At 38.6% G+C, this 15015-nt stretch overlaps 1 protein-coding gene across 1 annotated transcript in view; it reads right to left on the bottom strand.

Moving 5' to 3' along the window:
* Positions 1-15015, bottom strand: part of SOHLH2 (spermatogenesis and oogenesis specific basic helix-loop-helix 2) — a 40706-nt gene continuing 25691 nt past the window's right edge. Inside the window, exons 6-12 of the mRNA XM_027557058.1 lie at positions 13307-13406; positions 11565-11675; positions 7035-7182; positions 6776-6867; positions 6009-6130; positions 2445-2701; positions 1-1057 (exon numbers count right to left, since the gene is read on the bottom strand). Of these exons, the coding sequence (XP_027412859.1) occupies positions 1037-1057; positions 2445-2701; positions 6009-6130; positions 6776-6867; positions 7035-7182; positions 11565-11675; positions 13307-13406 (851 nt within the window). The 3' untranslated portion in view covers positions 1-1036. The remainder of the gene's footprint in view (positions 1058-2444; positions 2702-6008; positions 6131-6775; positions 6868-7034; positions 7183-11564; positions 11676-13306; positions 13407-15015) is intronic.

Below are 15015 nucleotides of genomic sequence, written 5' to 3'. Positions count from 1 at the left end.
TCTTAGAAACTTCTAGTTTCTTTATCAAGTTTGCCAAATATCTACAAATTCCATCATCTTGCCATCCTCAAAGAAAAGTTATACATTTTAACATGAAATGTAGGCTATGCCTAATTTTTAAACTGCTCAAAAATCTAGTAAAATTAATTTCCCTACATAGCACTCTACTAAAAGAGGGAACACGTAATTATTAAACAGAACAAAAACTGGTTATCATTTTCAGTATCAGAACTGAATATTTTCTTTAATAATAAAACTTATGCATAAGAACATTCAGTGAAATATAAAACAAACATTTTTTCCCCTTATTTCCAACAATCTTTTCTAATGCCCATAGGGAGAAGGAGATGGAAAACAAAGAAAAACCTGCTAATCTGTAATCTGTAACTAAAGATCCAGAAAGATGTTAGCTCTCATTTCACTCAAGGGAAGGTGAAATGCAAAAATAAACACATCAGTTTATTCATTAGTAGTCGAGTGAGGAGGTAAACACATCTCTCAAATTAAGGTATATTAGTGTGAATAATGAAGGAAGTGCTCTAAAATGCCAAATCTGGAAAAGATACCACCTAGAAATAAGTGATAGTAACTCACAGTGATACTAAAAATAAGAATCAAGTTGCAATATCTGTACTTAGCAACATCAATGCACTATGTGGATCTTCTTTATAACGTACTTTTTGCATAAATTGTGGATCTTCTTTATAATGTACTTTTTACATAAACTGTGGAATATGTTTTGAGAAAAAAAGTGTCCAGGTCACCTAGGCCATTTGTTCTTAGAGCACCTTGGTTGGGGAGATCCAAGTGTGTATGAAACTAAGTATTAATAAAAGCCTACGGCTAGCTAGCACTCTTGCTGCCTGTCTTTCTACCTGCAGAAGCTTTTAGCACATTTATCAGAAGCCATACAATGCAAACCCTTTTGATATCAGGTCTCTGGGTGTAGCTTTCAAGATCATTCTTTGTTCCATTCTTCCTGTATTGTCAAACGGCACCCAATAGGTGGTCTAGAGTGCATTTCAAATATGTGCTATTAATACGCCCAAAACTGTCGCTGCAAAGGTGAAAAAAAAAAAAACACACATTAATTGAATACTGGCCTGTTCTTACTCATAATGACACAAATGTGTTTTCTATGTTCTCAAGCAATAGGAAATAATTTGTAAAACCATGAACTCTTTAGGTGAATATGCCTACAGGTTTTAAAATATGTATTATTCATAGTTACTAAATAATTCTCCAACAAAAACTACATACAGTTAAGTGTACGTCACAATTAAAAAAATAATGTTGCAATCCTTTTTTTTTCCTTTAATTTTCACTCTAGTTTTTGGACTGGTATACTAATGATTATTAGCGACAGTATTATATCTGTAGATACTTCATGTTTTAAAATGTCTTTCTAATACTCTTTACAATAGTTTTCTTATGAATATTTTTTGGGAAAGTCACTATTATTCCCACTCTATAGATGTCATATGGAAATGGTGTCCCTACCTCAAATGACTGTCAGAGGTTCATCAGATAACCCACATTAATACGTACGGTATTTGACACATGACTTACTGAGTGCTCAAAACATATTAACTATTATTAATATGCAAAAGTATTGATAGTTATATTAAGGCTATGAGAGTCTATTTTAAGCAGGCAAGTCTGGTTTGGGTCTTTCTCTGGAATTGGACAATTCTTGCCCAAAATGAAGATACCACTGTTTATATATGCTGAACCATCTGCCTGGACTGCTTTTCCCTTCCTCACTCTCAATTCCTAACTGCTCTCCTGGGCTAATTCTCACTCTTCAGATCTCAGCGTAGACAGTACTTCCTCCAGTCTGTCCCTAACCTTGCCTGCATCTGTGTCACAATGCATACACTGGGGTCTCCCTCTTCATGCTCCAATGCACATCACCACCGTCTGCTTCCATGTTCGCACCCTATGAGACTCAGCTTCATGAACGCAGGGATCATGATCTATCTTTAGACACTCCATTCTCGGTGGTTAGCACAATGCTGGAACACAGTAGGTGCTCAGTAAATATCTGTGGTATGCAGACATCTGGGATGTGAAACCAGCCTGGTTGGCATTCCAAGAAAAGGTTTTCATAAAGTGTAAGTGACTAGGGCCTTAGAGATAAGGCAGAACCCAGCCATGGGGCCAGTGAAGGATGAGGCTGGTGGGGTGGGGAGCAGTGAGGAGGGATGCTAGAGATTAGGTTCCATTAGGTCACTTCCGGTGAGAGCAGCAGGGCCACGTCCAGACTGACTCTGGATATCTGGAGAGCCATTGTGCAGCACTGGGAACCAGTGCCTGGGCTGCCTCCCATGGTCCCAGTCCGAGAGATTTCTAACCCAGAGCATCAGCAACAAAACGCAGGTCAGGGGCCCCTATGGCCTGGAATGAAAGAGCCCAGTTTGACCCACAGACCCCAAGAGACTTACCAGACAGTTGGGGTGTGCTGTGCACACCTGGCCCAACATAGAATTGCAGTGCTGAGGAAGAAACTTGGACACTTTGGGTACAGCTGTTGGGAAACGCACTGAAGTGTTCTGATTTGTTACGGTAGCTGCGTCATAGGAAGGGACCACTTTAGAATAGTATCTGACAGCATGGAAGGAATTAAGAGACAGAGCTGTGCTGGGGATTCGGGTTTTATATACATCACCGATAGCCTTCTCTGACGCAGAGCTGGACTGACCTTTAATAAAAAAGAGTATCCGTCAGTATATGCAAATTGGTAACTCTGAACTACTGTATTTGAAATAAATCACCCTCTATTTCCCCACGGTACAAACTTAAGATACTGCTACATTCAAATGCTGATGAAAAAACAAAGTGAACTTTTTGGTAGTGACATTTAGTGTAATACAAACACTATAAATTAGTGTTCAGTTGTCATTTAAAGACAGAGATTTTAGAGACGCATCAGCTCTCTCTGCCTGGGTATGTGTGTGTGTATCTTTCATCATAATAAGTGACCATTTCTATGAAGCAAAGAAGAATGTTGAAAAGAAAAACTCCACTCAGTCACAAATAGTTTGGTCACTGATTTTTCCATCAGTGAGTGGGTTATACTGTTATATCGCTCTATTCTGTACAGAAACTAGAAGGCAGAAAAAATGTTTAATATATAGTAAACGCTAACAATGTAGTCCCTATGCTGTGAATATTTATTTTCTTCTGGACACTAACAGAAATGAAAGTAAAGGAATATAATTTTATATCAACTTTAAATACAAACGGACCTGGAATATTTGTGAAAAAAAATCATTTCAGCAAAAGTATACATGAACTTATGGAAAAGGACAAGTAAAAACTTCTTAATGAAGTCTAAACACTAGGATCAGCACTTCTGGTTTATAGGTCAGATTTATCACAGAAAGCAGGGGATCATAGGTGGCCACTTAACTTCTCTAACCTTCAATTTACTGGCCTAAGTGGTGAAAGTGCAATTTGAAAGACTTAACTGATTCCAACTGTTCCATTCCTCTTTCAAAAACCATTTTGCAACATGCATGGCCAGCTACACATGTGCTCACATCCAGCCCAAGGAAAAGTCCAAAATATTAAAAAATCCATATAGAGGGATGTATTTTCTGAAATGTATGTATAAAATCACTTTCCCCACAAACCTGGAAACACTAAATGTGGCAGGAAAACTATTCTCTAAATCGTTGGATAAACTACTAAAACCATTAAACTGGTGATAAAGGCTGCATAATACAAAATCCAAGCATACAGGACACAATGTAGGTAAAAAAGGCAGAGACAAAACCAGAGGTCCGATACAGTCACTACTATGTCGTTGTTCAGTTGCCCCATCGTGTCCAACTCTTTGTGACCCCATGGACTGGCAGCAGGCCAGGCCTCCCTGTCCCTCTGCGTCTCGCAGAGTTTGCCCAAGTTCATGTCCATGGCATCAGTGATGCCATCCAGCCATCTCAGCCTCTGACGCCCTCTTCTCCTTCTGCCCTTGATCTTTCCCAGCATCAGGAACTTTTCCAATGAGACAGGTTTTTGCAACAGATGACCAAAATACTGGAGCTTCAGCTTCAGCATCAGTCCTTCCAATAAGTATTCAGGGTTGATTTCCCTTAAGACTGACTGGTTTGATCTCCTTGCTGTCCAGGGGACTTTCAGGAGTCTTCTCCAGTACCACAGTTCAAAGGCATCAATTTTTTGGCATGTTGCCTTCTTTATGGTCCAGCTCTCACAACCATACATGACCACTGGGAAGACCAATACTACAGAAGATTACTACTATAGTATTACTACCAAAAAAAAAAATATATATATATATATATACACACACACACACACATACACATATATATAAAGACTTGAAAGAAATACATTAAAAAATGAAGTTATTATCTTAGCTGGGTTTTGTTCTTCAGTCGCTAAGTCATGTCCAACGCTTTGCAACCCCATGGACTGCAGTACACCAGGTTCCTCTGTCCTTCACTATCTCCCGGAGTTTGGTCAAACTCACGTCCATTGAGTTGGTGATGCTATCTAACCATCTTGTCCTCTGTCGCCTCCTTCTCCTCTTGCTGTCAATCTTTCCCAGTATCAGGGTCTTTTCCAATCAGTTGGCTCCTCCCATCAGGTGGCCAAAATATTGGAGCTTCAGCATTAATCCTTACAATGAATATTCTGGGTTGATTTCCTTTAGGATTGACTGGTTTGATCTCCTTGCAGTCCAAGGGACTCTCAAGAGTCTTCTCTAGCACCACAGTTTGAAGGCATCGATTCTTCGGTTCTTAGCCTTCTTTATGGTCCCACTCTCACATCTGTACATGACTACTACTAGCGGGTTTTTTGTAAAGCACTAATACTGCTTTCAAATGGAAAAATGTTATAAATAAAGTCAGAATGAGGGGTTTGGTTCAATGACCTTCAAGGTCTCCTCCAGCCTGAACCTGATGTAAGCCTATGGTCCTAGTGGATTTGTTTCTTCTTAGACCAGTCACTTTAGGTGATACAAAACCAAGAGATCCGGGGGCACAGAAAGGCCTGAATGCACTAGCATGAGGAGAGTGTTTCAGAGATTCTGCAGGGTATGAAGAGTGAAAACACAGAAGTACTGTCTGTATAAGAAGTAACATTGATAGGCATGTGCCTGTGGCCTGGCATCTCTCTGATCTAATCTGGGCTGATTTAATCATTCTTTGTGACATTCAGCCAGAGCTACTCTAAGCAGTTTAACCATGGCTCATGGCTACTTTTTCCTTCTCTCCTTCCCTCCCCACTAAGTCAGGAAAAAAAGTCTAAAAGGACTAACAAACACCCTGAGGCTAATACATGAGCAAGGAAGGCTGTGTCCTATCTTGGGCCCCTTTCTCCTTTGACTTTTGACATCAATCCCAGTAATCCCATTTGTTCATGTGGTCTCCATTATGTCCCCACAATATGCACACAACCTCAATGACAGTGTCACATCTTTGCTATCACTACTAGTATTCGCTGAAAACTCAGATGACAGCTAGCATTTTAAAGCAATGAAACTTTTTAAAATTAAGGCATGCATATGACTTTTTTAGACATATGCTATCATGTACGTAACAGACTATGGTATGGTGTAAACGTAATTTTTATATGCACTGAGAAATCAAACAACGTGTGACTCTACTGCGAAGCTCATTTTATTGCAGTAGCCTGGAAGAGAACTCACAATATATCCGTGGTCTGCCTATACACTGTTAGCACTGAATTAACATGAATACTTCCCTCGCTTTAGATCCTACTCACATAATACACACAGTCACCAGTGTGCTCGTCATCTGTGAGCAAGATGAACTTTCTGGTGATGACAGTCAATTTTCAGCCCACCCTCAGGGATAACACTATTCAAATGTCTGTGGCCAGCTGTGTCCTTCCAGCAGACAGCACCAGAGGACCCAGGGTGCAATGTTCCAGCTACGGCTCATCCCTTGGTTATGGCAGTGGCTGCACAGGAGCCCCGGCTGAGTGGAACATGCACCAAAGCAGCGGGCAGAGCTCACCTCTCACAGCTTCATCCAAGGCATCCTCGGAGGCAGGAGTAGAGCACACACTCAAGCGCTCATTAGTCAGGACTCTGATGCCTGGCGCAGGTGAGTGAGTGCTTCTCAGCACACTGTTTTCCCTTAGAAGACAAAAAACATTCCTTAGGCATTTCTCAAAGAGGAGGATATGAGCATTGTGGAGTTGAACTGCTCTTCTGTCATTCGAGTTCTAAAAGGCACAGAGATAAACTCTGTATTAAATATTAGAGCAAAGCATAGACTAGGACTCAGGATGGTTATTTAGGACATGAAGGAAAGGTTTACTTTTCCTTGTTAAGAGTTCTTCTTAGTTTACATATTCTAATCAATTTAAATAAGGAAGCATTCATTTGGCACACCACCTTTTACACTAGAAATTTCTTTAAGGACTCCTAACTGAAAAAAATGAGGCTGGATTGCCCTGGTCACAGAGGAATGCTAGAATCCATCATGCCACGAATATACTGTCAGTCACCACAGGCACTACTTGTGAAGGCTGGTTTATAGAAACAACAAAAGAAGTTAAGAGTAAGTCAAGTCATGAAGGGATCCCAGGCCTGAGACTATTATATATTTTATCCACTATAATTCAATGATGCACATGAGCAGTGGGAAAAGTTCACTGATTCTTTGTAGATGCCCGAGTTCTCAGTACGGGTGGGTTCAGTGCCTGTGTTATTTCTAGCATTAATATCAGAGAAAAATAACAAGGCGACTTTGGATTCACAAGATTCAGATTGTCATACCTTTGTGCCATGATCATGCCTGGGACGGATAGCTGGATGGGCATCTGTTGTTTCTTACAAAATCTCCTATTGCTTTGAAGTACTTCTGTAATCTAAGAAACAGACAGACAGAGACCTACTTTATCAATAGATAGCTATAGATGTTTTTCAAAATATACAAACAGACATACATTTCCAATTATAAAACAGAAAGAAAGGAAACTGCAGCATTAAACCATTGTCTACGAGGATAAAAGTCAAGGGCTTGAGAGTTGCATACCTGGCCCATGATGGCTGGAGGGATTTTCTCCCGGACAAACTTCACATAATCAACTGTGGCCTCGAGGACGGAAGCCGCATCATTCTTTCTCCCCTTCATATACGGCAGCAGGGTGCGCAGCTGCTCACAGCAATACTTGATTCGTTCTCTGAGCAGAGAAGTGCCACAAGTAAGGAATAATTAGTCTACTTTCTTCCTGTCACAAGGACAGTCTTCCTCCTGGGTCTGTTTATAAAGGAACCGGCCCCTCCCTTTCTGGTGTCCGATTCAGAGAAAGACCATGTCCCCACAAGCCAGCAGCCTCCACGGCCCCTGGAATCCCAGCTTCCTGGGGCACTGGCTCACATGCTGCCAAGTACAGTGTTTGTGCGGATGGCAACCCAGCTCACTCATCCCTGTGGGTGTGCAGGATGCCTGGACACAGAGGACACCGGGGAACACCCACTCTGCCTATGGAAACCCATAGGCGACGCAACCCTCAGAGGAGAGAATCACACACCACATAGGTAAATCCTTTTGTGACCCACACGAGAGACAACTAGAAGACAAAGTCCATGGGATAGTCCCATCACTCTGATCTGGACCACATTTCCAACAACACACAACTAACATCTTGAAATACATAGGCTTTAACTGTGTTCTGAAAAGAAAATCAAAAGCCTGCTTCCTTTACACAAGGTGGGCACATGAGCAAAACAAATAAACCGATATGCAAATGAGAACGACGTCCAGGCTCATACCAGAAAGAAACCAACCTAAGTATTTCATAGTTCTGAAGGGAAATACATAGGAAATGTAATACCAAATTGAGCGAAGCCTTTGGAACCTTCAGTTATCCATGTTTTCATTTAACAAACATTCTTAAGCATGTTTTGTGCTGAATACTGCCATACTGACATAAATGGGATCAAAGGGTGGCTTTGCCAATTCTAGCTGGGATCTTAGGCAAGTTACTAAACCTTTCTGAACCTCAGAATGACAAAAATAAATGGATTAAAAAATCCACTTTGACATACAGCCAGTGAATAACTCAAATATTCCAGACCAGTGGGTGGTATTTTAATTGGGCTTTAAGCTTTGGGGGTTCCGTGGAAATGTATCAGGACAATTCTGTAAAAGGGTTGGAAGTGTCAACAATTTGACACATGGATGAAGGGCTTTGAAACTTCATACACCCATCCATAGGGTACTTTCACTTATAAGGATCACAAACACAGAATAAACTTTATGTAGAATGATATCCATTATGGTAGCCTTTCAGTAAAATGACTTCCCTGTGGCTCAGACGGTAAAGCATCTGCCTCCAATGCAGGAGACCTAGGTTCAATCCCAGGGTCAGGAAGATCTCCTGGAGAAGGAAATGGCAACCCACTCCAGTATTTTTGCCTGGAAAATCCCATGGACGGAGGAGCCTGGTAGGGCTACAGTCCATGGGGTCGCAAAGAGTTGGACACGACTGAGCGACTTTCCTTTTCAGTAAAATAGGAAAACCAATCTAAAGACACAAAATAAGTGGATGCTTAAGTAAGCTAGAGGATACTAATTCAGCAGAATATTATCTGGACATGGAAAGGATATAAAGCTTACTGGGGAAAAATAGGGCATTTCTATAGGATATAAGTAGAAGATAGCATAACAAATATGATTACAGCCATTAAGGCCAAAAGAGATAATAGTGTCAATTAGTCATTATTTCTAGATAGCTGGACTATAGAACAAATTATTTCTTCCTTTTATTTTCTACATTTTCCAAGTATCTGTGAGGTATATATCACTTTTATAGTGAAAAATCATATTAAACATTTCTTCCATTAGGAAAATGTTCAAACATACAGGGAAACTGAGAGAATTAAAAATTCTTATTCCTTAAAAGCTGAAAGAATTAAGAATTTGTACAGGGAGCACTTAAATATCTATAACCTGGAATCCACAGTGAACAGATACTGTCCATGCTTTGTCATATATGAATCATCCCACTGGTCAGACATCAATCCATTTCATTACACTAAAGTATTCCAAAGTAAATTACAGACTTCAGTACACTAAACCCCTAAACATATGATGAGCTACAGTTAAAATTATTTTATTTTCAGGTAAAAGTTACATAAAATAAAATGCATCAATCTTAAGAGTGCCATTCTATGAGTTTTGATAATGCACAAAGCTGTGTGACTCAAACCACCTCATTAACATTCTCATGACTCGGGAAAGTTCCTTCTGTCCCTTCTTAGTCTCATCCCCCGTAAAAGGCAACCACATTTTGATATTTTTCCCTCTCACATTAATTTTTGCCTCTCTTTTAACTTCACATGTGTCTTTTTATGTAAGGTTTCTCTCACTTACATAATGTTTTTGAGATTTATCCAAGATAATCTGTTATGTCAGTAATTTGTTGCTTTTTATTAATAGCATTCCAAAGTATAAATATGCCACAATTTATTTATTCAGGTTCTTATTAATCAGCACTCCCACTATTTCCAATATTTGATCATTAGGAATAAACTTACTAGGTCTTCTATACATCTTTTTGTGAATGCACATTTTTATTTCTCTTAGTAAATGTACAGAAATTGAATCAATGGGCTATTTTATAAATTTAGAAAAAACTGGCAGAACTTTCCCCCAAATTCTACCATTTTACACTCCTACCATCAGTGTATGAGAATCCCTGTTGTTCTAAATCTATGACAACATTTAACATTGTCAGTTTTACTTTTAAAATATTGGACTTTCTGAGGTATATGTGGTAGTATCTCATGCTTTATAATGTGCATTTCCATGGTGACAAATTACATTCAGCATTTTTTCCCGCTGCTTATTAGGCACTTTATCTTCCTTTGTGAAGTGTCTGTTCAAAACTTTACCTATGCAGGTCTTTTTATTATTGAACTTTAGGAGTTCTCCATATATTCTAGTGTCAGTATTTTATCAATATATTTGTTTTGCAAATCTTTTCTCCCTGTCTGTAGTCTGCCTATTTATTTTCTGAGTGGGGTCTTACGAAATCAAAAGTTGTAAATTTTGAGGAGTCCTAATTCATCTACTGTTTCTTTTGTGGTTATTGCTTTCTGTGTCATAAGGAACAATCATCTACCCTCAGCTAGTGAAAACATTAACCTTTATTTTCTTCTAGAACTGTAGCTTTCAGTTCATTACCTATGAGCCACATGAATCTATTTAAATATAAATTCATAAAAAATTAATAAAAATTTGAATTCATTTCCTAAGTTGCAATACCCATATTTCAAATAGTCAATAATATGACTTGCAGCTACCTTCCTGGACAGCAGATACAGGCCATTTCTAACACTGCAGAAAGTTCTACTGAACAGCCCTATTCTAGAAGCTTTACAGCTTTAGCTTTATATAGTAGCCCTGTCTATATTCCATGCTGAATTAATTTTCACATGATATGAGTAAACGGTCAAGTTTCATCATTTGTTTCATATGGATGTCCAGTTGTTCCAGCACCATTTACAGAAAAGACATTTGTTCCCCAAGTTGTTTGCTCTGGTGATTTGCTGAAAACCAAAAGACCAAAATATGTGGGTCTAATACTGGGCTATTGTGTTATATTATCTACCAGTCCATCTTCATTTTAGTAAAATAACTGATAAATGTAGCTGTATACTATATCTTAAAGCCAGGTAGCTTACACACTCCAATTTTGTTAGATGTTTTCAAGATTGCTTTATTCTAAGGCCTTTTATATTCAGAGCCCTTTCCATACAGTTTTGAATTAGATTTCAACTTTTTCCAAAAAGAAAACAAAAATCTACTCAAATTATCTAGATTTGAATTGTATTTCAGTTTAGTGAGGACTGATGTCTTAATAACATAAATAGTTTAATTCATAATTATATATAATGCATGATTTAGGTTGTTTATCACAGCAATATCTTGAGTGACCACTGTACAGATATTACATGTCTTTTATGCATTTTTGTTCCTAAATGTTTTTGTTAGAAGTCTGTCTGAGCACTAGGCTAAGACCTCCTTGAAGGCAACAATTTATTTCTTATCTCAATTCCCCAATCATATTCTGGCACATTACACTCACACCTACTTGCTGAATGGCTAAATGAGTAGAATGAGTGAGGAGCATATACTCAGTTGCCAGATAAACTAGTTTCACAGTGACGACTTTGTTTTTGGCCATGCTGCACCTTTGTTGCTGCCTGCAGGCTTTTCTCTAGTTGCAGCAAGTAGGGGCTACTCTCTAGTTTCTGGTGCCTGGGCTTCTCATTGCCGGGCTTCTCTTGTTATGGAGCATGGGCTCTAGGCATGCGGGCTTCAGTAGTTGTGGTGTGTGGATTTAGTCACTCTGAAGCATGTAGAATCTTCCCGGACTGGGATCGAACCCATGTACACTGCATTGGCAGGCGGATTGTTAATCACTGGACCATAAGAGAAGTCTTCACACTAACTTTTAACAATGCTATAAAAAACTATGCAATTCATGAAAGTAATTTCTTCCTACAAAAGAATAATGCTAAAAAAAAGGGGGGGGGGGCCTGTATCAAAATTTACCTTCTCAGCTTTTCCTTGTTTGAATGAAGAAGAGAAATCTTTTTTCTTTTCTCAAAATTTGACAATGGAGCCTTTAAATCAAATCCAATGTCGTTTCTTACAGATTCAGAGCTAGAAACAAGAGAAAAATTGTACCATGTATTTAAAAGGAAAATTATGAGGCAATTGTAAAATAATCACCAATACACTAGTCAAAGGACGCTTCTCTAAATCCCTAGCTTTATACAAAGCTGCAGTAATTATCAAAGTATTTTACCTTATCTAACTGGTACAGAATATTTTATTTCAGAAGAATTTATTATTAAGATTATCATAAATTCAATCCAAAAGTCTAAAAGATACCAATAAATAACAGACACAAACAGTACTAAAATATTCTAACCTCACTGATTATGAGTATTCCAAATTACATGACTGTATCTAACGGTGCATTGCAGGAAGACAGCACAGAGGAGCGGAAGGCCAAGATACATTATTCCAGCTTGATCAGCAACTGGTGCAGTTTCCCTCCATGTAAAACTGCGTCATTTAATGGATATTTTCTGGCTCTACTATTTTTCTAGATTTGATTTTAATTGATTAAAAAATATACATTTCCCTAAGAAACTTACAAATTAATATTATCTTTTTCATTTGAAGATAAATAAATGACTTTCAAATGACTTCATTTGAAAATTTACTTTTATTTATACTAGTAGGCTTGTGAGGAAAAACAAAGGTACAAGATGAGGAGGGCTCAAAAAGCAGTTTTAAGTAACACAAGCCTTCCAAAACCCTTCCCAACCTCAACTACCAGAAAAAAGTTTAACACAGAAAATTTCTTTGAGGTTAAAATCTTAAGTAAGATAAAGAAAGCTGTTGTTAACTCTGCACTACTGAAGTAAGTGTGTCCCTGGTTTAACCACACTTACTGGTTGCCAAGTCTCCTCCTTGTACAAAATAGTAGATGGTCAATTCTACAAATTCTGGAAGTGACTCAAAATTCTTACTGCCATCACCCAAATCCTCAGCACTCCTGTCCATTCTTTATAGTCAAATGCTCTACTTAAAAGCCTTGGAAATCAGCTTCAAGTGAAACAAAGAAATTGATGAATATAGAATTTTTACAAGCATTCAATGTTAGAACTGAAAGGGTTTTAAATGGCCCTCAGTTCAATGACCTATCCTCTGCAGGTTTGACAGACAGAGAGACTGTCTTTAAAGGGTCATTTTCAATAAACAGGGTGATAGCTCAGGAAAAGACATTGGGGATAAGCTTAGCAGCAGATGGATAACAGCTCAGGATTCCATTGTTTTAAAAGTCTGGACATCACTGCTTTTATTTAACCCAGTCTCTAGTTGAACGTGTCCAGTGATGGGAGTGGGTAGTCTATCCCTTCTCCAGTGGATCTTTCCAACCCAGGATCTCCTACATTGCAGGCAGATTCTTTACCAACTGAGCTATCAGAGAAGCCCATGGGTAATTTACTACCTGACAATTCAACCTGCTCCCCTGCGGTTGTGGAATGCTTCCTTATACTGAGATGGATACTTTTTTAACATGTACCCTCAGTGCCAGCTCAGGATTCTGAAATACAGAACAAGCTGTATCCTTCTTCCACAAAACAGATACTTTCTTTTGCATCACCCCCAGCACTGGAGCTGCTGTTCCACAATCAACAAGTCCTCCAGAAACGTTTTTTAATGAAACGTACACAGTAAAAATTGCTATTAGGAAAAAGTGAAGAAAAAAGAAAACTAACCAAGCAAATCCATCAGTAGAAAAACATCCCAGGTGTTCACTGCAGGACTTCTGCAGAGGCAACTCAGGTTCTTCAGGCTTCACAGAAATTTCATTCTTAACTGCAAATTTTAAAAAAAGGAACCATTTTAATTATAAAATCACTGGTGGGGATGATGTTAATCACACATGCAAGCTCTAATCAAAAACAGTTGTCATGTTTCACTCAATAGATTTTACAAAGCAGTGCTTTTACAATAAAAAATAATTTATAGATTTCAGCCTGTTAAGCATGGAACAACTCAGATGAGAAAGCAAAATTACAACACTACATACAATTTACTCCACAGCAGCCTCCTTTAACCAGATTCTACTAATTAGTGATAGGTGTGTTTAAAATGCATTCAACTGAGCTTATTTATTATTTACAGGTAAATGTCAGAGGCAGAAAATGCCTGTGAGTCTTCAGTAAGCAGCTGCATTGTCAAAATAAAGCATCTGATGGTTGTTTTGTTTTTTGGTTTGGGGGTTATTCTTTTTTTGCTGCCTTGCAGCTGCTCATCCTCAGAGCAGAGATGAGATGACTGGTGAGATGTGGTTATGACCAATAGGAATGTGCTAGACAAGTGGAGATAAGCAGCTGTTCTATTTCTAATAAGAACCAAAACAAGAAGAGACTACCAAAGGACCCTGGTCCAGAAGGATTACCATTTCTCTCCCAGGAAGAACTCTGACACTTGCAGTGGCTGGAAGCTGTTAGACTGTTACAAAACAGACTCAATCATCTTCCCTCCATAATGAAGAACATTTAAAAAAAATGAGAGGTGTACTGAATCTTGTATTATCTGGAGTATGAGCTTATCCATCACGATCCCAAAAGTGTCTTCCAGGTCCATTTGAAGAAAAATATCTTAATTTAAATAGATTCCTGCTTGTAACCCAGGCTTTGAAAAACCATAAATAGTCACTGATCAACAATGATTCCTGTAGAATTTAATTTCAGAAATTGGAGTCTGCCCTTTTACAAGCCATATTAAAACTAATTTAATTATCTTAAGTGTTCAGATGCTGGCAATACACAAAATACAGTATAGATGAATTTAGAAATGTAAGGTCTCATTGAAGCACTGACACCAATTATCTGTATGCTGCTGCTGCTAAGTTGCTTCAGTCGTGTCCAACTCTGTGCGATCCCATAGAGGGCAGCCTACCAGGCTCCGCCATCCCTGGGATTCTCCCGGCAAGAACACTGGAGTGGGTTGCCATTTCCTTCTCCAATGCGTGAAAGTGAAAAGTGAAAGTGAAGTCACTCAGTCATGTCCAACTCTTAGCGACCCCATGGACTGCAGCCCACCAGGCTCCTCCGTCCATGGGATTTTCCAGGCAAGAGTATATAAAAATCTAAAAAAACAAAAAAACCAAAAAAAAAAAACAAAAAGGAAGTAACACACAATAAAAATCTAAAACAGAAAGCATAACCACTCTATTAACTTAAAGAAGTAAAATAATGTATATAAAAGTGTTTACCAAAGCACAAGACTCAAGGTTAACGGCTTTTACATAATCATACAATGACAAAGCATGAATAAGTCCATTTAAATGACTAAGGAATGATGATAGCAGCTACTAAACAAACGACAAACAAAAAAAATACCCTGCGCTTAACTACAACATTGCATTTGTCCTTATGCAACACATTTTAAACCTTTGAAGACAAACTTTCTCCACAGG

The sequence above is a fragment of the Bos indicus x Bos taurus genome, chromosome 12 (assembly GCF_003369695.1).
Source record: "Bos indicus x Bos taurus breed Angus x Brahman F1 hybrid chromosome 12, Bos_hybrid_MaternalHap_v2.0, whole genome shotgun sequence".
Classification (NCBI taxonomy): Eukaryota; Metazoa; Chordata; class Mammalia; order Artiodactyla; family Bovidae; genus Bos; species Bos indicus x Bos taurus.
Note: the sequence above shows the minus strand (reverse complement) of the source record. Positions and strands in the feature narration are given on the sequence as shown.